Source organism: Crotalus tigris, unplaced genomic scaffold (assembly GCF_016545835.1).
Source record: "Crotalus tigris isolate CLP2741 ecotype Arizona unplaced genomic scaffold, ASM1654583v1 scf7180000018923.2277400, whole genome shotgun sequence".
Taxonomy (NCBI): Eukaryota; Metazoa; Chordata; class Lepidosauria; order Squamata; family Viperidae; genus Crotalus; species Crotalus tigris.
Window position 1 is genome coordinate 1,108,662 of NW_024097276.1, and position 26,163 is coordinate 1,134,824.

The 26,163-nt window shown below is 36.5% G+C and overlaps 1 protein-coding gene across 7 annotated transcripts in view; it reads right to left on the reverse strand.

Moving 5' to 3' along the window:
* Positions 1-14: 14 nt before the first annotated feature.
* PLS1 (plastin 1) overlaps positions 15-26,163 on the reverse strand; it is a 71,331-nt gene continuing 45,182 nt past the window's right edge. For 4 of the 7 annotated variants that reach the window (XM_039357467.1, XM_039357464.1, XM_039357465.1 and 1 more), the window contains 6 exons: positions 23,099-23,177; positions 17,779-17,893; positions 16,603-16,736; positions 12,385-12,508; positions 10,442-10,566; positions 7,247-7,782 (listed from right to left, as the gene is read on the reverse strand). In XM_039357467.1, coding sequence (XP_039213401.1) covers positions 7,647-7,782; positions 10,442-10,566; positions 12,385-12,508; positions 16,603-16,736; positions 17,779-17,893; positions 23,099-23,177 — 713 coding nt within the window. In that variant the 3' untranslated portion in view covers positions 7,247-7,646. The other 3 variants (XM_039357468.1, XM_039357469.1, XM_039357470.1) reach the window with 3 other exon arrangements.

Here is a 26,163-nt window from a genome sequence, read left to right on the forward strand (position 1 = left end):
AATTGCCCAGTATGGGATGGTATATAAGTTTAAGTGGTATTGCTATTGATAAAAAAATCAGACCAAGATAAATCATTTCAGAATTTTTTCCATTGTTAACATATAAACTATACAATTCAATTGAAAAACAAACTGAAATCTTTTAGGGGAAGGAATAACAATAAAAATGTATAATAACATGGCTGCATAAGTGTGCATAACTAATGCTTTGTTGTTTTTTTCCCTTCTTTTCTTTTTTTCTTCTCTCTCATTTCCATTACTCCCAATCAGGGCTTTTTTTTTTTTTCTCATAGAACACCCAGAACAGAGTTCCGGCACCTTTTTTGGATGGAACCTTGTAGGGTAGGCAAGGCGGGTTGTATGATGTGTGTGAGTTCCGGCACCTTTTTTTTTTTTTAAAGAAAAAAAGCACTGCTCCCAATCCAATAGGTAATTCGTCTTTTCCACAATGTCAGCCAGGATGCTATCCTGGATTTCAATTCCTTCAATAATTGGTTTGATAGTTGATTAGAATAAATAGGGTTTTTTGCCTAAAAGGCCTAGTTTTTCATTGGCATTTTCCTAATTTTAATAAACTTAGAGAGGGCTTGGGAAGGATTCCATGGATGAGAATCCTCAAGGGCAGTGGTTCTCAACCTTTCTAATGCTGCGACCCCATAATACAGTTCCCCATGTTGTGGTGACCCCCAACCACTTATACATCACCAGGTGCCAGGGGCGTGGCCAAAGAAAGGGGGGGGGGGAAATGGCAGACTGCGTTGTTTGGCGACCCCCGTGAAACGGTCGTTCGACCCCAAATGGAGTCCCGACCCACAGGTTGAGAACCACTGCTCAAGGGGAAAACAACTCAAGAAGCTTGGGAAATTTTGAAAAATGAGATAATAAAAGCCTAGTCTAGCACAATACCAACAAAGAGGAAAAATAACAGCTCTCAAATGAAACCAGCATGGTTGCATAAAGAACTCTCTGACAAATTGAAAGATAAAAAGGACAAGTATAGAAAGTGGAAAGAGGGGCACTTAACTAAGTCAGAATATCAGCAAATAGCCCGAGCCAGCAAAGATGAAGTGAGGAAAGCCAAGGCTCAAAATGAACTAAGGCTTGCGACCAAAGTCAAAAATAACAAAAAAGCTTCTTTCAACATGTAAAAAACAAGAAAAAAGTGAAGGAAATGATTGGTCCATTAGTGGGTGAAAGTGGCAAGAAGTTGACAAGCAACAGGGAGAAAGCAGAACTATTTAACTCGTTTTTTGCATCTGTCTTTACACAAAGGGAAAAAAACAGACCAACCTATCAAAAATAGTGCCATAAAAAACAGAATAGAAACACAAGTTAAGATAAGCAAGAAAATGGTAAGTGAGCACCTGTCCAGCCTAGACGAGTTCAAATCACCAGGACCAGATGGATTACACCCCAAGATTCTCAAGGAACTGGCAGATGTGATCTCAGAACTACTAAACTATATTTTTCAAAGATCTTGGAGCACTGGGGAACTACCAGAGGACTGGAAAAGAGCTGATGTAGTTCCCATCTTCAAAAAAGGAAAAAAAATGGACTCAGGAAATTACAGACCTATCAGCCTGACTTCAATACCTGGGAAGATCCTGGAAAAGATGATCAAACAACGAATAAGCAAACACCTAGAGGCAAATAAAGTCATTACTAAAAGCCAACATGGGTTTGTCAAAAATAGATCATGCCAGACAAATCTTATTGCATTCTTTGACCAAGTGACAAAATTAATGGATCAGAGGAATGCTGTGGACATAATTTACTTGGACTTCAGTAAGGCATTTGATAAAGTAGATCACAACCTACTACTTGACAAGATAGAAAAATGTGGGGTAGACAGCATCACCACCAGATGGATCTGTAGCTGGCTGACCATCCATGCTCAGCGGGTGATCCTCAATGGAACCACATTTACATGGAGGGAAGTGTGTAGTGGGGTGCCCCAGGGCTCTGTTCTGGGCCCAGTGCTCTTCAACATCATCAACGATTTGGACGAGGGGATAGATGGGGAACTCATCAAATTTGCAGGCAAACCCACCTGGCAGGAATAGCCAACACTCCAGAAGACAGGCTTAGGATACAGAAGGATCTGGACAACTTGAACACTGGGCACTATCTAACAAAATGAAATTCAGTGGTGAAAAAAGCAAGGTTCTACATTTGGGCAATCAAAACCAAATGCACAGGTATAGTATAGGGGGTACCTTGCTCAATAGTAGTAACTGTGAGAGGGACCCTGGAGTCCTAGTGGACAATCACCTAAATATGAGCCAGCAGTGTGCTGCAGCTGCCAAAAATGCCAACACAGTGCTAGGCTGCATTAACAGAGGGATAGAATCAAGATCACGTGAAGTGTTAATACCATTTTACAATGCCTTGGTAATGCCACACTTGGAATACTGCATCCAGTTTTGGTCACCGCGATGTAAAAAAGATGTTGAGATTCTAGAAAGAGTACAGAGAAGAGCAACAAAGATGATTAGGGGCTGGAGGCTAAAGCATATAAAGAACGGCTGCTGGAATTGGGTATGTCTAGTTTAATGAAGAGAAGGACAAAGGTTGGACATGATAGCAGTGTTCCAATATCTCAGGGGCTGCCACAAAGAAGAGGGAGTCAAGCTATTCTCCAAAGCGCCTGAAGGCAGGACAAGAAGCAACGGGTGGAAACTAATCAAGAGAGAAGCAACCTAGAACTAAGGAGAAACTTCCTGACAGTTAGAACAATTAACCAGTGGAACAACCTGCCCCCAGAAGCGGTGAATGCTCCAACACTGGAAGTTTTTAAGAAGAGACTGGACAGCCATTTGTCCGAAATAGTATAGGGTTTCCTGCCTGAGCAGGGGGTTGGACTAGATGACCTCCAAGGTCCCTTCCAACTTTACTACTGTTTTTTTTATTATTATTACTACTACTACTACTACTACTACTCTTCTGCTGCTTCTTTACTTTATAACCATTGTTTCTGCTCCTTCTGAACCAGGCTTCTGTGCAAGAATTTTGCCATTCATAAATATTACTAGTAGAAAGCAGGAAAAGGCAATTGTGTTTTAAAAAAATTAAAAATAATAAAGCTGCAAATTCTCCAAACTCTCCCCCAACCTTTTTTTTTGGCTCTACTTTCTTCCTACCTCCACCTCTCCTGTTGCAAATTCTTTCCCCATTTCTCTCTACTGTCCTTGCCCCATCTCACTTGCATACATAAACTAGATCAGCTCCAGGATCATACATAATTCAAACATGGCTATGTTTCTGCTACCAATATAACCTTTTAATCATATCATCTAGGAAGCCATGGATATTCCATCACAATGAAGTGTGGATGCTTTTCTCAATATTCCATCCTATTAACAATGGAATGCTTTGCTTTACAATAGAAAAATACATTTTTCTTTGTTTAAACATTTATCTCATTTGCTCAAAATGTGTCCATGACTCATTTAGATTTTTCAATCCCAAAATGTATAACCATCTGTCTTTCTGTTGTTCAGGATCCCCATTTCTTATAAAGCAGACACCCAGTGATCATTGAATAAAATTTAGCCATTTCTCTCCTGCACTATGCTCCTTCCTTTGGTGAAAATTCCAAAACTACATTTAAGAAGTTTAAATTATTTGGGGAAAATATAATTCTGGGAATTGAAGTCCGCATACCTTCAAGTTCCCAAAGCTGAGAAATACTGGTGGATGGACCTAGAGAAGGTCCTCATTAACAGATCAGGTAGGTATACATAGGATTGGGTGCTCTTCCAGTTTACCTGATCCTAGATCACTAAGGGCTTTAACGGTTAAAACCAGCACTTTAAACCAGCAGCATATGTTTGTATTGACCAGTCTGATATAAGTCTGTTCTTCCTGGTTTAGAACAACATGCAGATACTGGTAATGATTTTCCCTCTGTGAGTTAGGCTGGTAACTGGCTTTCCTCAGGGTGAAAAAGTTTTAAATTTTGATCTTTATGGCGGGGTTATATGTGAGCTTATATAGCTTCAGATTTTGTAATAGCTATTGGCCAGTAATAGGCATATAAATCATTCAAACATCCTCCTCTAGTATGTAGGATAGCTACGCTTGAAGAATCCCAATAAAGATAAAACTGGTTCCAGTGTCTCCTACTGCTTAATACAATAGTCCTCAGCTTATGACCAGGTGATTAACAACTGTTTGAAATTATAAGAGAACAATGCTTTACAGCCCATATAGCACTTCTAGCCATTGTAAGATGTTTTGCCACTGTATCCATAATCGCATATTTTGGGTGCTTGCCAGCAGACTGGCATTTATGACTGGTTCAAAACTAGACTTGCTATTTTTTATTGATTTTTTAATTTGGTATTCTATTAAAATGTGTATTTGTATTCACACACACAAACACACTGCAAGTAATACAATATACATACTATTTCTTGCTATCATTAAACATGTTTTAATTTTATTTTAGACTGCAAACCCTAACAGTTTGATTTTTATAGTATTTTTTGTTTTTTTTATATAAAATTTACAAGTAATACAGAAGAAACATTTCTACAAAAAAATCTCAGAAATGGAATCTGTAAGTTCAACAGCACAAGTAATAAATTTTAACTATCAGTGTAACAAATTTAAAAACATTTTAATTCCCAATATTTAATTAGTTGATTACCAGTACAATCCTGCATCTAATGTATAATGGTTATCCTAACAGTAATAGAGGCATTCAAGCACAGCTATGAGAATACACCAATTCCTTTTCTGTATCAAAATATCTTCATTTTGTTACATTCCTGACTGCTTCATAAAGATAACTAACATTCTGCCATACTGTCTATAAATTCTTTTTTCTGAGAAGTTGAAATAGAAAACAGTTTACAATTTAATTAACAAAAGTTAGTATTCTGGAGCCATTGTAAATGTCTCTTTTCATGACTATGCTAATGGGATTTGAGATTGAAACACTGTATTTTCTCTCTTCAGAGCAAATTTTACTGATTCTTCCCACACCGGCCTCATCAATGGTTAAGGTTTATTTACAGTTTGTACGATCTGTCTATGAAGTTGTTTTCCAACAAGCAGTCTAAAGAACAGTGATATTCACATAATAATTAACTATAATTTACACCAGCAAAATAATAAAAAAATATGCTTTGGTAAGGGAACATTTTCTTTTCAATACATAAATCATAGTTGAAATACAAGATTTGTTACAGCTTAAAACATTGTGGACTCCTTGGTCCCGTTAGATCAGGGGTTGGCAACCCAAAACACTCAAAGAGCCACTTGGACCCGTTTCCCACCAAAAACAAAACACCGGGAGCCGCAAAACCCTTTTGATATCTAAAATGAAGATAACACTGCATATATCCTTTTTTACCTTTATTATAGGTGTGTGTGTGTGTTTGTGTATGTGTGTACACACACACACACACGTACACACACACACTAAAAATAAAAGTAAAAATATGACTCTTGGGAATATCCATACTATTAAAACAATGATCACCAAGAGAATGCTTTAAGAGAATAAAATTACATACACACACAGGTAAAAAAAGGATATATGCAGTGTTATCTTCATTTTAGATGTCAAAAGGGTCTCTCTTTCTGTCTCTCTCCTTCCCTTTCTATCTGCCCTTGGTCTGCCACTCCTCTTCCCCCACTCTCTCTCTCTCTCTCCCTCCCTCTCTCTCTTTCTCTCCCCCCTCCTATCTGCTGCTCACCTGGCAAGCTTCAAGCTGTTGTCCAACAAGCTCAGGGGTAAGCAACCTCGTCTCTTTTATGACTCATGGACTTCAACTCCCAGAATTCCTGAGTCAGCCTAGCTGGGCTAGCTAGCTCTCTCCTGCCCATCCTGCTTCCTGCAGAGACGCAGCAAAGGGAGGAGCTCCGCCCAGTAAGCTTTTCAGCTCCTCGGAGAACACTGTGAGTGCACTCTCTTTTACACACACACAAACACACACAGAGAGAGAGAGAGAGGCGCAATTGCCTCTCTCTGTCTCTGTCTCTCTCTGCAAAGGCAGAGGAAGTTGGGAGCCACAGGGGAAGGCTCAAAGAGCCGCATGTGGCTCCGGAGCCGCAGGTTGCCGACCTGTGCGTTAGATTGTTTGCTTGCAGACATTTCATTACCTGACTAAGTAACATCAGCAGTGTTAGTATGGACTTTGTTTCCTGTTTATATATAGTAGCTTGCTTTGCTACTGGTTTGTTGGTGTGGTTTCTTTTAAGGAGTTCTTTGATTAAGGTATTGTTTTCTGCTTCATTGTTTATATGGTGTTAATCCCTGCTTATCTGGGTATCAGCTGCTGGAGAGGATGTTTTCTGGTCTTTTTGTTTCCTTAGTTTTTTTTTATTATCTCTTGAATGGTGCAGCAATGTGGTTTATTTCTGATAGCTGATTTGTCTGACTACTAAGCTCAGAGGAATTTTCTAGTATTTTTGAATTTAGCTTCATCTAGGATACTCAGTTTCCAAGTTGCAACTATAGCAGAGTCTGTCTATATAGTGTGAGATTAAGGAGTTTCATTGTGTCTTCTGATTGCTGGTTGGTGTTCATAAGATCTGCTCTGTTGTTTCTCCTATATAGTGGTTGTTTTGGTCCTTACACTATATGATGTAGGCTTTTTCTTGGGCCACTGAGTCTTTTGGTTTACTTAAGATGTTTTGGAGGGCTTTAGTTGGTTAGCGTGCTGCGAAGATACTATGTGGTTGTTATAGAACAATGTTTCTCAACCTTGGCAGTTTGAATATGTGTGGACCAATTCCCTGAATTCCTTAGCCAGCATGTCTGGCTGGGGAATTCTGGGAATTGCATTCCACACGTCTTCAAGTTACCAAGGTTGAGAAACACTGTTATATAGTATTAGCTGTTTCTGAGATGTTTTCAATGTATGGTAGAGTTATTTTCGTAGCTTGTGTGTTTCCTTTTTCTGGTGTTTTGGTTACTGCAATGTTTGTATTCTTCTGAATAATGGTCTTACACAGCAACTATTGTAGGAGGTTAGGTTGTTACTTTGGTAATGAGTGCTTGGTTGGTGTGGATTGTTTTTGATAGACTTGTGTTTATAATTTGTCATTATTTCCTCTGTTGATAAGGATATCCAGGAACTACCATGGAGAAAATCACACTTCCACCAACACTGGCAGGATATATACTGACACTGTATATAAACAGTGAGCACTTACTAGTACTAACGATGTTACCTAGTCAGGTAATGAAACATCTACAAAGAACCAAAGTCACAGAAGACCAAGGACTCCACAGTTCAACCCTGAGCTACATATATTCTCTTTTATTGAAAACATTGTGTCCTTATTTTACAACATAGCAAGAGATGTTTACCAGCAACAATTGAAATCTATCTCATCGAACGTTTTGACTTTATAGTATTTCCTAAAATAGCACTTTACAATCTTGGGAAGCTTTGTACTGAGAAAAATCATATACAGATTTAAAAAGCTGCTGAATATAGTAATATTAATTACAATTATTGCAATATGTTAGCAATGTTAGCTCACATACTGATGTAATACACATTTCAAATGATAACTAAAATCATTTTAAATAATCTCTCTTTTCCACATATATATAAATTATTTGCTTTATACTAATCTGTAAACAATGAGGCATTCAATGCGTTTATCATGGCAAAAAAAGTGTTATTTTATTTTATTTTGTTTAATCCTCTTCCCATTAAACATGCAAACACTGTCATGACCATTTTTGGCTTCACTTCTACCAAGTCATCTGGTAAGGCATATATACAAGCACCAATTTTCCGAGCAATAGAAATAGCATACCTTGGAAAGGAAAAGGAGAACAAAAATACTCGTTTAGCATTAATTGCATTGGAAGTGTATCCAATGATGATTCCTTAGTAACTTTAGTCATTGCTAATGGGACAATAATTTTTCTTCACTCTTCTCTAGTCATAAACTATCACAATCCTACATGCTATGTCCCATTCCAGATAGTTCCCCAACTCTTAGGACTAACTTTTCAAAGGAGCTATGAACAATATAGTTATATTTTTTTAAAAAAGAAGTTGCAGTGTATTCTTTTCACTGCAGGGTGTCAAACTGCTGGCCCACGGGCCAGACGCATCATTTGGAAGCCACACCCACCCCATTGCCGGCAATGGCAAAACAGTCCAGATATGTCTCACGATGTCACGTGATGTCGCAAGTTTGACATGTCTGGTTTACAGTCATAAATATTAATTAATATTTTAAACAATTTTTGTCTTTTCAACAGTTATTATGCAGTATCTAAAACATTGTGTACAATATTATTAAATATAAATTTCCCAGAACATTGCACAGTTTAAAATGCAATACAGAAATAAACAAAACAGGATATGCTGTAAAAATATGTATTTTCTTAGAAGTTTACCAGAAAGTCTAGAATGGATATCAGTACGTTGCACTGAATTCCAGTGGGTCCTTTTAATCTGACTTGATTGTAACAGAGATTTTAACTATTTTAATAAGATTTAGTATGTTATTTTACTATTTAGTTGTCTTGAGTGCTATGGGCAGAAACATTGGATTTAAAACATATAGTTAAATAATGTGGTAAAACCCAAACCAATTCAGAATGAAGTAGAAAAAAAGGGGGGGATATACACTAATTCCTAACATTTAAAAAAAACATCTTAAGAAAACAAACACTTCGTTGCTTTAAAAAGGATAATGAGACCATACTGATTTATCATGACAGGGAATATCAAAGATGCATGCCTGCATCAATTCTCACTGAAACTGCCTTTGAAAATAGGCTGGAAGTTTGCTATACAAAATGACAGTAAAACGTAACAGACTCTACAGTCCACTCTTCAGCTTATATAAATGCTGAAAATACATTTGAGAGAGAAGGCTGTGTAGATATTCAGTTGTCGTTTTCAGACAGCTTTCAAGGATATCATTGTGGAGACCCTATTATAATCTAATCTCTAACTTGCAAAAACCTAGTGACAATAGCAAGGCTTGTGTATTCCAGTAATATCTACAGCTCACAGGGATTCGAAAAACTCTCTATTAGGCCACTATGATTCAGAAGTGTTTCCAGTCATAGACATAGTATTTTAGAAAGTATGGCCACATTCATAATAACAGATATTTCTAAAACTATCTGCCTAGTAACAACTTTATGAATTCAGTTTTATTGAGTGTACATTTAACCATCATGGTATACATTATCTCAGATCCCAGATATTGATTCAGGAAAGCAATTTTGTTTTTCAAAATTGTGAAAGAGGGACATTAGAGCTTGGTGTAATTAACATACTAACCACAAATAATAATCCTAGTTTACTTTAATGTTTATATTTTAACTTTTATGTTTTATATTTTAAATTTTATTTCATATAGTATGCCTTAGTTTGATTATGATGCTTCTGACACAAATAAACAAATTCAATTACCCCGTATTGTAGATTAAAGCTGAACACACTTCAAAAATGATTTTTTTAAAAAAGTGCTTCAGTCCTCTAGTGAGGACTGCTGCTAAATCATGCATATTTATTTTTCAGGCTTCCACATAAATCTATAAAAAGATGTTACTACATTAGTGTATTGATATCAATGTAGAACATCTTTAATGTGACTCATTACAGATACATTAGAACAGGAGGTTGCTGGTTGCTGCTATGCCATGGACCATGCAAACAAACGAAACCCCATCTGTGGAATGTAAGCAGCATGCAAAACCACGCCCCCTACAGTCCACAGAAAACACTTTCTCCATGGAACCAGTCCCTGGTACCTAAAAGGTTGGGGGCTGCTGGATTAGAACATTTTCAATGCAACATGTTACAATTACAATGGTCCTACTTAGATATTATTTCTTAGATATTATTTCTACTATTAACTATCATTTGATTTATGTTAAAAATGTCATGCTGCATGTAGTCTATTGAGTGGGATTCTATTCTTTGCAGAAGTAAAGAATGTTGCATCATTATGTATAATGCAAATCTTTTTCCAGTGAGGACTAGTCATTGAAGAAGGATATGTTTCCCAGGTTTAATATACTTTGTTAGATGCATGAAATATTCCCAGCCTTGGATTTGATTTTGGAGCCTCTGTTGTATTTTAGTTTGACAAGGCTGTTTTGACTGGGACATTATGTATTGTCATGTTTTAACTGTTTTATTGTTAATATGTTCTGCTAATATGTTTTAACATATTTTAATATATTGTACACAGCCTAGATTATTTTAGAGTAGGCAAGCATAATAAATTTAATTACTATCACTACTATAACATCAATAATCATAATAGTTGAAAGATTTAGATTTTGTATATTTCTCCCATTTGAAGCTTAATAAAGGTAGCTTTAGCCTATACTAAAACATTATTCTTTAAAATGCCATGCTTCTATAAACTATGGCACTTTAAAGAATTGCTTGTTGCTTTCATTCAACAGGATAGTCTTCTGAAATATGCTGCAAGGACTTACTTAGCATTATTTAGCTTGTCTGTTGGTGTTAGATCTTCTCTCTTGATCATTTCTGGGCGGATTGCTTTTGGTGCGATAGCATCTATTAAATCTAATATTGGCAAACTAGTGCTTATAGATTGGTCCTGAAATAAAATACATTAAAGTATTAATTATCAATAATGAATTATTTTCTGTTATCATAGCTTGTCATCTTTAATATGGTTTGTCATATCCTTTTCTCTTTTATCCAGTTATTGTCCATGATACATCAAACAAAAAGTCCTCAACATGTTTCTTTGGACCTCAAAGGTTTTGCTTCCTGAACACTTTTGAGTATATCTTATAGATTTTTGTCTCCTAATCACAAAAATAACTTGTAATTAATGTACCATGTACTGTTTTGTAGACATTTATTTTTACACAATGGCAATGTACACCTTTCAGTTCCTGTTAGCTATGCTGCATACATGAAAGAAACATAAAAACATGAAAGTGTTGTTGAAGCACATCCAGTATTCCATAATATCTATGGAAATCTAAAAATATCTGTTCTGCTGCATGGAATGTAGTTTGGTTAAACCAAGTATATCGATGGTATAGGATCTCCTGCTTGAACAGGGGGTTGGATTAGAAGACCTCCAAGATCCTTTCCAACCTTAGAATAACATATGTTCTAAGTACTGTTGTTACATATGCAAATAGGACAATTGTGCAAGATATTTGTATTAAATTAAAAAGAAATGGCTGCTCCATTACTATTTCCTTCTACATGCTTATAAATGGTATATAGTACTCTGATTCTTTCTGGAATCTCTTTATGAGATGGTCAATGGTTATTAAATTTTATTTCTGGGATTCTAAGATGTACTTCTGTCTTAAAATAGCAGATGGTATTCCTGTATTCAGCATCCTTTTAACGGCTCAAGCAGATGAGTGTTCTTATCCATGACATCAAGTTATCAGCAGGAGGTGCCCTAGAATGATGTAATTAGCTCTCCTTTAAGAGTTTCACTGTGGTTTTCTTGCCAGGAGATTAAAGCTATGGTTTCAGGATTGGTTCATCCTTTTTAAGTTCCACGATGAACACTGTATTATCTAAAAGCAGTATTTTATTATTCCTTTTGAGCTACTAAGTTGATGTTTCTTAATACAGTGATTGGATATAATTATAGATCATGTTGGCCTGTTGTAACTCTGCTGTCCCTATTTTTCTTAAGTGTATCTCTTGTACTCCATTGTTAAGATAAAAAATGGCAAAGGAAAGCGGAATTTCTGAAAAACATTTTGGCTAACTGGTCATAAAACTATTTTCTATAGTATTGCTGGTGTTTCCATGATCCGTATGCACTTTAGAATACTGTACTTGTTTAAGGCTGATTGAAGATGTGGCAAAATTTAATCTGTGGATGGAAGTAAAAATTGAATTGAAGTAACATTACTTCAGTTTGCATGAGAAAAGAATATTTTTGAAACTCAAGGATCTGTTGGTAAATGAATATTTGAAGATATTTTTACCAAGTTTTTTATATAAATTGGTTGTTCTCAAAAAAGTTATGATAAAAATGCTTTCTCTGAAGAATACTTTTGTTACTTTTAATACTTTTATGATGCATAAACTGCCTCTGTACTGTATTTGACTATGATACAACAACTGTAACATAGGTACAAAATTTTACTCTTTGATAGAAGGTTCTTCCTGTTTTTAATCATGTATAATCCTCATTCCTTCTACAAAAATATTTTTCATCTAGTTCTACAGAAAAATAGATATGATGGTCCATGACAAAGATAGTAATATATATGCACATATAGTTATCCAGAATCTCATCTGTTTTTACATTTTAAAATCTAGTATTTTAAGCATTTTTAAAAAGTGTTGAATTTCTGCTATAAATTCATTCTCATCCAGGTTTTCTCTATGTATTTAATATAATATTCCCTTTATTTGATAGTCTTATTACCTTGAAGCTAGATATTGAAGTGGTCTTATTTGCATTTGCAAGAGTTTGATTCACCCATTTAATGATAGTTTCATCATTTACTTTCTCCCCTTCTCCAAGGTCTGATAGTACATTCAGAGTAAATCTGTAATAGATAGTATATGTAACTGGTAAGAATATTCCTTGATTTATGACCATTCAAAGTTACAACAGTGCTAAAGTGACTTACAACTGGTCCTTGCACTTACAAGTGTTACAGCATCTCCATGATCTTGTGGGAGATGCTAGCATGCAGATGCAAACTCAAAGTTGCTTGGACTGATGGAGGAGTCCTGTGCTGATGGGCAGAAGGAATTATGGAGAAATATGTAAATAAACTCTTGTAGTGTATGTGGGACTGGAATTCACTGCCAATCTCTTTCACCCAATCTTTTCCTCAGATCTCAACTTTCTCCTCCATTTTATCTAGCATTTATTCAAATTCTGTGAAAATACTAATGTGGAGTACAATATGCAGATGGTACCAGTTCTGCATATATATCCCAAAAAATTGATCTGGAGTCTATATGTTTCTGAATATTGAGAAGCAGATATACTTACCCCAGTAAGATGAAATACCTGTTGATTCAGAAAGCACTATCATTGATTTGGGGACAATAACATCTGTAATTATCAGCAGAGTTGTGCAATTTGAATGTTCAGTTCCTGATGAAAAGGACAGGATATTTGCCTAGCTCTAGTTGATATGTCAGTTACGACTGTTATGTTCTTGGAATAAGAACATAGTAGTAAATATGCTCTCAACACATCACAAATAGAAGTGATAATGTATCCTATGTGGTCTATTCTAAAGGCAACCCAGAAATTGCAAATAGTGCAAAAATGAAATGATCCACATACTAATGGGAATAACTCAATATTCCCATAAAACACCTTTACTGGTTGCTGAACTAATTCTGCATGGACCTGAAGGTACTGATTATCACTTTTAAAATGCTAAATGGTTTTGGACATTATCTAATGGCAACAGAATCTGCTTGCCAGACTTCCAGGGAAGAAAGGGTGTAGGTGCTTGATCACTGGAAGTTTTTAAGAAGAGACTACACAGTCATTTATCTGAAATGGTATAGGATCTCCTGCTTGGACTGGAAGACCTCCAAGGTCCCTTCCAGCTCTATTCTGATTAAGTGAACTGCAAAAGGCTCTGTTGAAAAAGGAGCTAATCACATTAAAATGAAGAGATGGCAAGTAGATTGGCTCTATTGATGAAAACTGGAATCAGAAAATAGTAGCCTCTCCTAGGGAAGAAATGCCAGGTTGAAAACAGTTCCACAAAAAGCAGAGCTAATGAACCCAGTTGAATGACGAGACAGTGAATAGATTTCCTTTCAGCAGTTCCTCTTTGGACAAGGAGATGACTTGAGATTGTCCATAAGTGCTCTAGACAGCAGCTGCTTGTGAGACCATAAGACAATGGTTTCTGACACTTTTAGAGTGCTGGTGTTGTGGTTCCGGCTAAAGATAACCCTTAAGAGCTGGAGGATGAGGCAATTATGGCTCAACTTGCAGTTGGTACCTTTGAAAGGACACTAAATTCACATACTTTTTCTAATCACTTTCATAAATTGCTTGTTAACTGCTTTTCAGCTATTAGGAACCTTTGGATAGACAAGGCTAAAAACATCAGGAGAGGCTCCTTCAATCCTTAACAAAAGAACCTTTAAATATAAGTTTAATAATAATGTTGGAAGGGACCTTGGAGGTCATCAAGTCCAACCCCCTGCTCAGGCAGGTAACCCTATTCCATTTCGGACAAATGACTGTCCAGTTTCTTCTTAAAAACTTCCATTGTTGGAGCATTCACCACTTCTGGTGGCAGGTTGTTCCACTGGTTAATTGTTCTAACTGTCAGGAAGTTTCTCCTTAGTTCTAGGTTGCTTCTCTCCTTGATTAGTTCCCATCCATTGCTTCTTGTCCTGCCTTCAGGCGCTTTGGAGAATAGCTTGATTCCCTCTGCTTTGTGGCAGCCCCTGAGATATTGGAACACTGCTATCATGTCCCCCCTTGTCCTTCTCTTCATTAAACTAGACATACCCAATTCCATCAACTTTTCCTTATATGTTTTAACCTCCAGTCCCCTAATCATCTTTATTGCTCTTCTCTGTACTCTTTCTAGAGTCTCAACATCTTTTTTACATCGTGGTGACCAAAACTGGATGCAGTATTCCAAGGCATTATAGAGTGGTATTAATACTTTGCGCGATCTTATAATAAAAGCAGAACTCTTAAATTCAACTTACAAATATAGAATGAAGCAAAATATTTCAACATTGGACATATTGAAGGATATTTTTGAACAGTGGGCCCCAAAATTAATTTTAACAGTGTCTGCCTCTATAGATTATGTTTAAAAGATGTTATGAAAGAACAAGTGTTACCTGACAAGAGTCAGACTATCTGAAAGTGAATCTAAAAATGACAAGCTACAAGAATGACATGGGAAAAGATGTAACACTGGACATATAAAAGTAGCTGGCTGATGTCTTGATGATTAAAGAAATATACAAATTACAAACCAACAGATTGACCTGGATAATTTTCCAATATTGGATTTCCAAAAGAGTCGTTAAAATTTTCAGGAATTTTGTGAGAAAGGACAAAGAAAAATGAAAAGAAATAAAGTTTTATGACATTATTTAAAGGCACCAAAAATCAAGATTGTTAAAAAGAAAAAAGAATATAAAGTTGGTTTATTTAATCAAGGTTAAAATAGATATGTTATATCTAGTAGCCCTTTTACTGACATCAAGATTGAAATGATGAAGCTCAAGGATTTATTTATAGATAAGAGATGGGATCGGGGAAGAAGAGATGATTAGTTGTATTTTTAAAAAAGGTGGTAAGTTACTAAAATTGTTTATACTTATTTTGATGAAGGAGGAAATTACATATATATTTCTTTTTTCTCTCTCCTATATTCATATGCAGAATATTACTTTTCCTTTTCTGTTTTTTTTCTATTTTTCTTTTTAGCTCTATTTTTATTTTTTCTTTAGTTTGTATTAGTTTTATTGTTGCAAATGTAATTATTAAAACAGTTTATAAAAAGACAGAATCTGCTATTAAGCTGTGTCTACTAAGATTGCATGCTGAGATAGACTACTATGTATAAATTGTGATAATTGGGGAGGGAAGAATTTTCAGCAGGAGCTCTTTTATATAAAGTCTTTGAAAACTTTTACATGGTCAAGAAATCCAGGCTCTGATATCAGAGAATTGCCCCAAGACTCTGAGGCAGATCAACCAGTTCTTCTTGAAGGCTATCTCTGATTTATATCAAAGTCCAGTAGAAGGTAGCTCTAAGGGACCCAATTGTGTGGAATGGGAAAAAGATAACTTGAGGGTGATGGTGCTGCAGCATCCCTGCAGTTGGTTGTAAAGATGAATTTTGTTCATGCGATCATAGAGGTGCTACATTGGGTACAAATGGTAAGTCCTTTTATTCAGTGCCATTTTAATTTAGAACAATGCTAAAGGAATGATCATAAGTTGTTGACTACCTGTAGTGACAGCACTGGAGTGGCCACAATTTCGCCACATTTCAATCCCACAGCAATTGTGTCCTGGATTTTGAGGGAGTTTTTAAGTTAGTCCGTTTGAACTACACTGATTCAAAAATTATTGCCCTACGATGCACCATTTTGCTCAATTGAAGATTACAAACAATTAAACAGACATGAGAATTTTAGCAGTGTATAGATATATGTATGGTTTTCTAGATTTCAACTATTTTTATAAACTTATAACTCCTTTGTAACATGGCAGACATGAAAAGCAGCATACTGCAGATTTATTGTACATTTTTAAAAAGGCATAAATGATAAAGTGGGAAAAAACCTAGAGTTATCATCTGGATTTTAAACTGCTGGTTGAATAAGTGAAGAACACTTATAGAAAAAGTTCTGGTCTAGTGGTTAAGGGCTTAGGATAAAAACAGGAGACTGCGAGTTCTAGTCCTGCCTTAGGCATGAAAGCCTGGGGGACTTTGGGCCAGTCACGCTTTCTCAGCCCAACCTACCACATAGATCTGGATTTTTTTTCTTTTGTGGGGAAAAATAGGAGGAGGAAGGAGTATTAGGTATGTTCATCACTTTGAGTTATTTATAAAAATAATAAAGGCTGGATATAAATACAGTCTACTTAAGCCATTGGATTTAGTGAGATGTAAGAAAGCCTCACCTTCTCATTAATTGCCAGACAAGTGCCAAGGTCAAGGTTGGGTTGCCTTCGTTGAGATCTTTTCCACCAATTCCAACCAATGAAAATCTGGCCTTTGTCTTTCCCAGTTCTACTGCATAGTTACAATTTTCAATCTAAAAACATTTGATTATAGATACAAATCACAGTTATTATCCAGATTTTTTAAAAGCAGATTTTTTGACCTGAAACTTTTCGAAGGAAAAAAATACCTCAAGGAATGCACATTTTTACTTTCTTTAATGTATTCAGTTAGAAAACATTTTGAATAAGGTATCATTTGGATTTGCCAAACATATAGGAAGTCTCACAGGGAGACATTAGTATTTAGTTTCTAATTAATTCTTTAGATTAAATTGCTATATTTTGTTATGCAATTCTGCCCTCACATTTACTATGTCTCAGAAATCCAAATGATTTAAGTTTACATTAGAGGCATGTTTCTGCTACGGAATGCATAAAAATTCTTTATTTCCCAGAGGTATCCTATTTGAAAATAATAAATTTGGCATGTGACATTATTAAGTAAGATGTTCAAAACCGGCTATGAATATGTACGATTGACAATTGCTCTTTAGCTTTCCTATAAGGTTTTTAAATGATTATGAAATAGTGGAAAAGTTGCCAGAGCTCTGGTTTGCCTGTAGACTTTTTAACAGTATATATTTTCATTATGATATGCTAATAAAGAAAATCCCAGCACTGTATGTGAACAATATATAAAATACTTTGTTATTGATCAAAGAGTAATTTAAGCTTCTCTTTTTTAATCTTATTTATGGCTATGTAGATTATATCCTGAGATCTCTCATCAGTCAGCCACCTGAAGGTGTATCACTAAACATGTCTTTACTGTACACTGCTTTTGCTAATATCCATGTTATTAATGGTGGTGGTCTATTGTTTATATGTCAATGCTTGGATATTAGTCAAATAGTAACATGGAAGGTACTTCAGTGCTTAGTTTCAAAATTAAGTTACAAATTTCTACTTGGCTTTGTGAATCACAAATAGAACCATAAAAATTATCAGTAGAGATATTAATTTATACATATGCTATCTATCTCTACTATGTTTGCTTGTAACTGAAATAGATGAATATAAATTAGTGGTGATTTTATAGGTACCAGAGTTCCTAACACAGAAATATTTACCAACCTTTTTCATGTTACCCCCAAGTGCAGGATATGGTGGTTTGTTGACATGACTCCATTCTACAGATACACGGACCATTTCATAGAGTTGAAAGATTACTAAACCATCAGCAAGGTCACTGGCAAGGTGAGGGAGAGAAAAGTTCTGATTAAAAGCAAAACAATTATCCTTTAATTAATCAGAAAACAGATATTTTTACTGCTTCTACATTTTTGAAAGTTCCCATTTAAATTATCCATTAAAACCATTACAACTCACAATACTATTTTAATTATTGTGATTGGTTGCAGTCAGTCAGATGTTTACATTGGATTTGGCATTTTTATCCACCTAACAAGTCCTTCCCAGGGACATGGGATAGGCAAATGTGGATGTTTAACAGTTTTACTGGTATCATTGCATGATGTAAGCTGTTCCACGTAAAGCTGCCTTTTGCAATTAATGAGAAATTTGTCAATGCTGATGGTGTTCAAGTGATGCTTCAATTGTTTTAAAATTGCATTTAAGGCAACTATTACTATGGTACTACCTTAGCTTTCTTTTGCCATAGTTGCTCTATTTCTGTTTGTAGGTCTTTGTATTTTGTTATCTTCTCCAGTTGTTTCTCCTATTCTCTTGTCTCCAAGTATTGCCATGTCCATTACTGAGACTTTGTCTTTGTTATTGACAAGTATGAGATATTATGTGGCAAGTGTCGTTAGTTTGAATTCTAAAGTCGCAGAGCACTTTAAATCCTTCATTTTCTATTTTTCTATGTTCCCACCAATTCTTGCTTCCAGGCAAATGATATTACTTGCAGATCTTCCAATTAATATTATGTACACAACAATGTGAATTCAGAGCTTCCAGTTCTTTAGCTGCACAACGAGTTCTTTCCAAGAATTTAGGATGTATAATATATAGGCATAGTAGATCCAAGCAATGAATACTTTGTAATTAATAGATGGAATGCACAGATTTTCTAAATGCCATCCAAGATTTGTGCTGATAACCAATGGGACCACTATGGATGATTTATGCCATAATCTTTCAATTTTGATTTTTAGATCTTGATACTTTGTGTAATCTGGTATGCTAATTTAACATTTTGTATTCAAAAATCTCACAATATACTGTAACAATAACACATATTGTAATATATTGTTATTTATCACAGTCATACGGCAGCCCATCTCACACAGGATGGCTTTGGGTGGCGTTGTTGTTAATTGCGAAGTCGTGTCCGACCCATCGCGACCCCGTGGACAACGTTCCTCCAGGTCTTCCTGTCCTCTACCATCTTCTGGAGTCCATTTAAGTTCACGCCTACTGCTTCAGTGACTCCATCCAGCCACCTCATTCTCTGTCGTCCCTTTCTTCTATTGCCCTCAATCTTTCCCAGCATTAGGCCCTTCTCCAGTGAGTCCTTCTCATTAGGTGGCCAAAGTATTTGAGTTTCAACTTCAGGATTTGGCCTTCTAAAGAGCAGTCGGGGTTGATCTCTTCTAGGACAGACCGGTTTGAATGCCTTGCAGTCCAAGGGACTCACAGGAGTCTTCTCCAGCACCATAGTTCAAAGGCCTCAATTCTTTGTCGCTCAGTCTTTCTTATGGTCCAACTTTCACATCCATACATTGCAGCTGGGAAAACCATGGCCTTGACTATACACACTTTTGTTGGCAGGGTGATGTCTCTGCTTTTTAGTATGCTGTCTAGATTTGCCATAGCTTTCCTCCCCAGGAGCAAGCGTCTTTTAATTTCTTGGCTGCAGTCCCCATCTGAGGTGATCTTGAAGCCAAGAAAAATAAAATCTGTCGCTACCTCAATTTCTTCCCCATCTATTTGCCAGGAATTGAGAGGGCCAGATGCCATGATTTTGGTTTTCTTAATGTTGAGTTTCAAGCCAACTTTTGTACTCTCCTTCTTCACTCACATCAAGAGGCTCTTTAGTTCCTCTTCACTTTCTGCCATTAGAGTGGTATCATCTGCATATCTTAGGTTGTTAATATTTCTCCCTGCAATCTTAACTCCAACTTTTGATTCATCTAGCCCTGCCTTTCTCATGAAGTGCTCTGCATATAAGTTAAATAGGCAGGGCGACAATATACAGCCTTGCCGGACTCCTTTCCCAATTTTGAACCAATCAGTGGTTCCGTGTCCGGTTCTCACTGTTGCTTCTTGACCCGCATATAGGTTTCTCAAGAGACAAATAAGATGATCTGGTATTCCCATCTCTTTAAGAACTTGCCACAATTTGTTGTGATCCACACAATCAAAGGCTTTAGCATAGTCAATGAAGCAGAAGTAGATGCTTTTCTGGAACTCCCTAGCTTTCTTGATGATCCAACGTATGTTGGCAATTTGATCTCTAGTTCCTCTGCCTCTTCGAAATCCTGCCTGTACTTCTGGTAGTTCTTGATCCACACACTGCTGGAGTCTATCTTGTAAGATTTTAAGCATAACTTTACTAGCATGTGAAATGAGTGCAATGGTGCGATAGTTTGAACATTCTTTGGCATTGCCTTTCTTTGGAATTGGAATGTAAACTGATATTTTCCAATCCTGTGGCCACTGTTGAGTTTTCCAAATTTGCTGGCAAATTGAATGTAGCACTTTTACTGCATCGTCTTTTAAGATTTTGAATACCTCAGCTGGAATACTGTCACCTCCACTAGCTTTGTTGTTGCTCAGATTTCCTAAGGCCCATTTCACTTCACATTCTAAGATGTCTGGCTCGAGGTCAGTGACCACCCCATTATGGTTATCTGGGACATTAAGTTCATTCTTGTATAGTTCTTCTGTATAGTTTTGCCACCTCTTCTTAATCTCTTCTGCCTTTGTTGGGTCCCTGCCATTTTGGTCCTTTATCATGCCCATCTTTGCATGAAACGTTCCCCTCATATCTCCAATTTTCTTGAAGAGATCTCTGGTCCTCCTTATTCTGTTGTTTTCTTCTATTTCTTTGCACTGTTCATTTAAGAAGGTATTCTTATCTCTTCTAGCTATTCTCTGGAATTCTGCATTCAATTGGGTGTATCTTTCTCCTTTGCCTTTCACTTCCCTTCTTTCCTCAGCTATTTGCAAAGCTTCATCAGACAGCCATTTTGCTTTCTTGCATTTCTTTTTCTTTGGGATGGTTTTAGTTGCTACCTCTTGTACAATGTTGCGAACCTCTGTCCATAGTTCTTCAGGCACTCTGTCTATCTATTTAATTCCTTAAATCTATTTGTCACCTCTACTGTATATTCATCAGGAATATGATTTAGTTCATACCTGAGTGGCCTAGTGCTTTTCCCTACTTTCTTCAATTTAAGCCTAAATTTGCAACGAGAAGCTCATGATCTGAGCCACAGTCAACTCCTGGTCTTGTTTTTACTGACTGTATAGAGCTTCTCCATCTTTGGCTGCAGAGCACATAGTCAATCTGATTTCTGTGTTGACCATCTGGTGATGTCCATGTGTAGAACCATCTCTTGGGTTGTTGGAAAAGAGTGTTTGTTATGACCATCGTATTCTCTTGACAAAATTCTATTAGCCTGTGCCCTGCTTCATTTTGTACTCCAAGGCCAAACTTGCCTGTTATTGTTCTGTTCCAGCCTATTGCCGTCCTTGTTAACTTCACAAGGACAAAACCCCTGCTGCTGCAATAGGCTGGAGACTTACAAACAAAAACAAAAACCCCTTTTAATATTGTAGACAAACCTGTCAAATACAGCAAACTTAAGTCCAAAAGAGCACGATGAAAAACAAACAAGAAATCACAAGAGAAGTCACAGATCAAGATTCCAAGACGTGGTTTTCAAATGGTTGCCTTCAGCAGCCAGCACCACCCACACCTCCTCCCTTTAATTAGCAGACCTAAGGCAGTGCCTCCCCTTGCCGTTTCTTCTTACTTTGGAGGTGCCTCATTGACCTCTGTTTCCTTACTCTGGCTAATTGACGCCGCCTGCGTGCATCAATTAGCAAGTCCATCTGTTGTGATTCTTCCAAGTCTGATTCATGCTCCTCACCCAGCTGAGCTTCATCAGAAACACGACTGGAGGGCCCAGGCTCCTAGCCTGTATCTACTCCTCAAGCAGAAGTCTTGAAAGTAGAAAGAACCCCAGATTGCACACTGGGTCTGTCTGGACCAGTGCCACCCCATCTAGCACCAAAGATGGTAAAATACCAGATCCTGAAGACCCAAAATAATTTAGTTTTATTGTTACCCTTTCAGTCTCACAGCCTCCAGGCACCAAGACAAGACATCAACAGCACTGCTTAATTTACCAGGGTCAGAGATATATAATAATTCCATGGCAACAAATGATCTCACTGAGCAGTTTCATGTAGATGTTAAATAGGAAGGGGGAAAGTTCTGAATTTTGCAAGGGTCATGAGCAGAGCCTTTCACTGCCAATCAATACCAACTAATGCTGGCCCCATAGGAAGGAAGAGAACCAGCCCAATATTGTGCCACCCGCAATAATTGAAGCTGATCCAGATAAATACTATCTGGTATTGAAAGTCGTTGAGAAGGCAAGAAAAGCCAGGATATCTACCTCTACCTGATCCCATCAGAGATCATCCAAATCAATGCTGTTTCTGTATCCAGAAACACGTTCAGGTCTGGATCCTGACTGAACCTGCTTTCATGAGTTTCCCTAAAACAGGGAATTCACCCCAACAAAAACTCATTCAATATCACTCCTCCTCCCCCCCCCAGCAGTCTTAGCCAATTATGGGGGTGCATGAATCTCATGAGCAAGTGGTCACATGGATCCTTTCTACTTCCTCAGGGCCAACAGATTTGAACTGTTTCATATTGAATTATCATTATTACATTTAGGAGGAATCCAATATAATGTAATGTAATAATAAACTATTACCATCTTTATTTCATTATAAAATAGTACTGTATTGAAACAATACTTATTCAAGAGTTATATCAGAAAGAACATGCAATGTAGGCTCTCAAATTGCTCCTAGAATTGATAGTTGTCTGTTAAAAAAAAATCAACTTTGCATTCTAGCCATCAGTTCAATTCTCCAATATCTTTAGGGTCATATTCAAATCGTCAATATACCTAAAAATAATACTGCCCAAACTGGCAACAGTTTTGAGCCAGATAGAACAACCTTGCCCTTGGATGCACATAGAAAATAAGCATTAATTCAAATAAGCTTAAATGAATCAGCACAGGTGTACTAGGAAAAATGGTGATTGAAGTTGGTATTACTGCATTACCACATATAATTTTATATCAAACCTTGAAACAAAGGAACAATCTAAAACACTTAAGAGCATTGGTATATTTCAGCATACTTTATCTGAGGAAGGTTTGCTCAGGATTTATTTTTTTACCTGTATAAACGATTAATATAAGGAGTTACACCCAGTGAATTCATCCAGTTTCTAAATGTTCTTTCTTCCTTACTTTCACCTACAGTTCAAAGATGATAATTGAATTATATTCTGATTTTTGGTCTATTTTTAAAACTATTGAATCCCAAATAGAAGGTATGATATCACAAAGCAGGAGAGAAAAGTGTTATCGTAAAGTGGAAAGATATATAAATGGGTAAAGAATAAACAAATCTGAATTAAATCAAACTATAAAAGGATACTTGCTGTGCAACAATACTTAAGAGCACAGTAATAGCAAAAAAAGACCATCAAATTGCATGTTTGGGGTCTATATGACTCTAGATCTTTTGAGTCAAAGCCCATTTCAGCTGCCTATAATACTGGCCAATAGAATTGGTCAATGGCACAGTTCAGGAAAAACCTATATTTTCTTTTGCAGCCTTCATTATTCGACATTTCTTCACAGTGTACCAGTTCTCATTAAGATCATGTATTAATTGTGTCATTATTTCATACATATATGTTGAGAAATATATATATGTGAAATGTTATCCAATTGCTTATTCACTAACCTTATTATATAAATTGGCACTATAATCCCTTTTGGGATTAATTATTAAGGTTTGTTTCAAAAGGTATTTCAATCTGTAACTGAAATATATTTTGAATACTTCAGAGTGATTTAACATGCTCCCTAGAAAATTGGTTATAGAAAGAAGGGATGCTAAAGGGTACATTTGGCAAATTCACAATAAAAATTAAAACTTCATGCTAAATAATGCAGAAAATAACATGCAAGCTGAAAAAAATCAATTCTGACTGAAAGAACTGTGAAAGTAAAAAAAAGGTTATATTTAATATGCCACTCTAAAATCAAATTCTTAAACTTCTTCATTACCACCTACCATCACTATAACTTTCATTCTTGTTCAATGTTTAATAGATACCTTCTCAAGAATATACGCGTTTGCTTTCTGTGGGATAGGTATGAATAATAGATAACCAGCACAAACTGGAACATGGTAATAACATGCCTTGTGGCACTTTTCTTCTGTAATCGCAATGTTGGGTAGCAATAAGCATAAATAGAGATCAGAAACGGATATGATCAAACATGTTGATTATTTTTCACTTTCTCAAAATAGAAAAATGCTGAATATTTAATTTTAGTCATCAAAATAGGATTAACTTCAAATTCATTTTGCAAGGAAAATAAATCTATCCATCTTTAATCATGACTGTATTGAGGATAAGATATATTTCTCCATTGTGTTTTATAGCCATGCAGCTCTCAATACCGCCAATCAAAACAAAATTCATTTTGTCTATCTTTTACTCTTATTGTATTATTTCTAATATTTGAATATTTTTATAATAAAATTAAAATGGAATTACAGGTAGTCCTCAAACTATCCCTGCATGGCCAGAGATATTTCCAAGTTAAGACAGCACTTGAACCAATGGTAGTTACAACCAGTCCTTGGAGTTCCAGCCATCCCAGCAACCCCATTGTCACATGATGTCAACCTGGGTAATTGGCAACCAGTTCATCATTACAACTGCTTGCCAAGTTTCCTGAAATCATGTCATCATCTGCAATCTTTTCTGCTGGTTTTCCCAGAAAGTCAAGTCACTGGGCATGTCACCAAACCGCACATCCTCCCCCAGCCCCACTGCACGTGTACTGGCTGGCACCCTCTCAACTGTGTGGCACCTCTTGGGCACCCTTGCAGATCTGAACAACACCTCTCTTGCATCCTCCCATACCTGTACCCTGTTTCTTGCCATAGCCATACTGACCTGCATGGTGCCTCTCACGCATCCCCTCACAACCGTGCTCCATCAGTTCTGGCAACCTGTGCTCTGCTGGCCCTGCCACTCCCAGTTGATTTTTGCTGTTTTTTCCTCCTGCTGCTGAGGAGGCCAGTAGAGTGCAGGGTGGCAGAGTTGGCAGAGTGTTGGTGGCCAAAATTATAGAGATGGGGGGAGACAGGCAGCTGAGAAGAGTTCAAAAGGAGGCAGTCTTACCCATGCTTACTGAGGCTCAGAGCTGGGAAATACCAACCCAGCAATGGTTTGGATTGGGATGGGTCCTTGCCTAAGGACTGGGTAGGATTTGTTTAATGATGGCAATGGGTACTAAGGGGATTACTGTGACTAAGCAATCATGTGACATCACGTTTTTTGACCAAATTGCTTAGTGATGGAAAATGTGATCCAAATTCTGGTTAACTGAGGACTACCTGTAAAACTATAAGAACATCACCTAATCTAAGCCTTATCACACAAAATAGGACTTATCTGATGGGATGGCACAAATTATATCAGCTTAAATTTCTGCCACAGACTGCAGATATGTCTGCACAGTTGTGAGGGGAAAGCCCTTGTGTTTTCAAGAATTATCCAGGAACCATTTCAATACACTATGCTAAGAAGAATATACAATGCCATATTATTCTGTCTATCTTTGAAATGTTTCCAATCCAGGTCATAGTGATAACACTACTAGCAACTTCTAACTTTATTACAACTGTGAAAATTACTATAAATCTTTAAAAACTATGTTTATTTTTTATGTTTGCCTTGTTTTTTTCTCCATAAATAGTTGAATTTAGGGAACAGAATTTTCACTCTTAACAACTTGATCTTTTCATTCACATTTGTGAGGTTTCATATCATGACTCCCAAGAACTCAGTTATGTATTCAAGTAAAGTTAATCTGGCATTTTATATGAGTTTAAAATAAATGTCTAATACTAGTATTTTTACACAGCTGTAATGGCATATTAAAAGAAAAACAACAGGTCATAAAAGCAGGACAGTTACAAAGAGGGCAGTCATAACAGTAATAGAATGAAAGGGAAAACAGACTTCAAAATATACTTTGACAACCAAAAGCCCTCAACTAAATACAGTACCTACAGTAGGAGGAGTCAAATCTGCATTTTTTGAAGAAAGATTGGAAAGTTATGAAACACAAGATTAAGCTTAATTTCAGTATTTGAGTGTGCTTAACTCCTAAAAAACACTTTAAGATCCAAGATCTTAATGGGATTGGAACT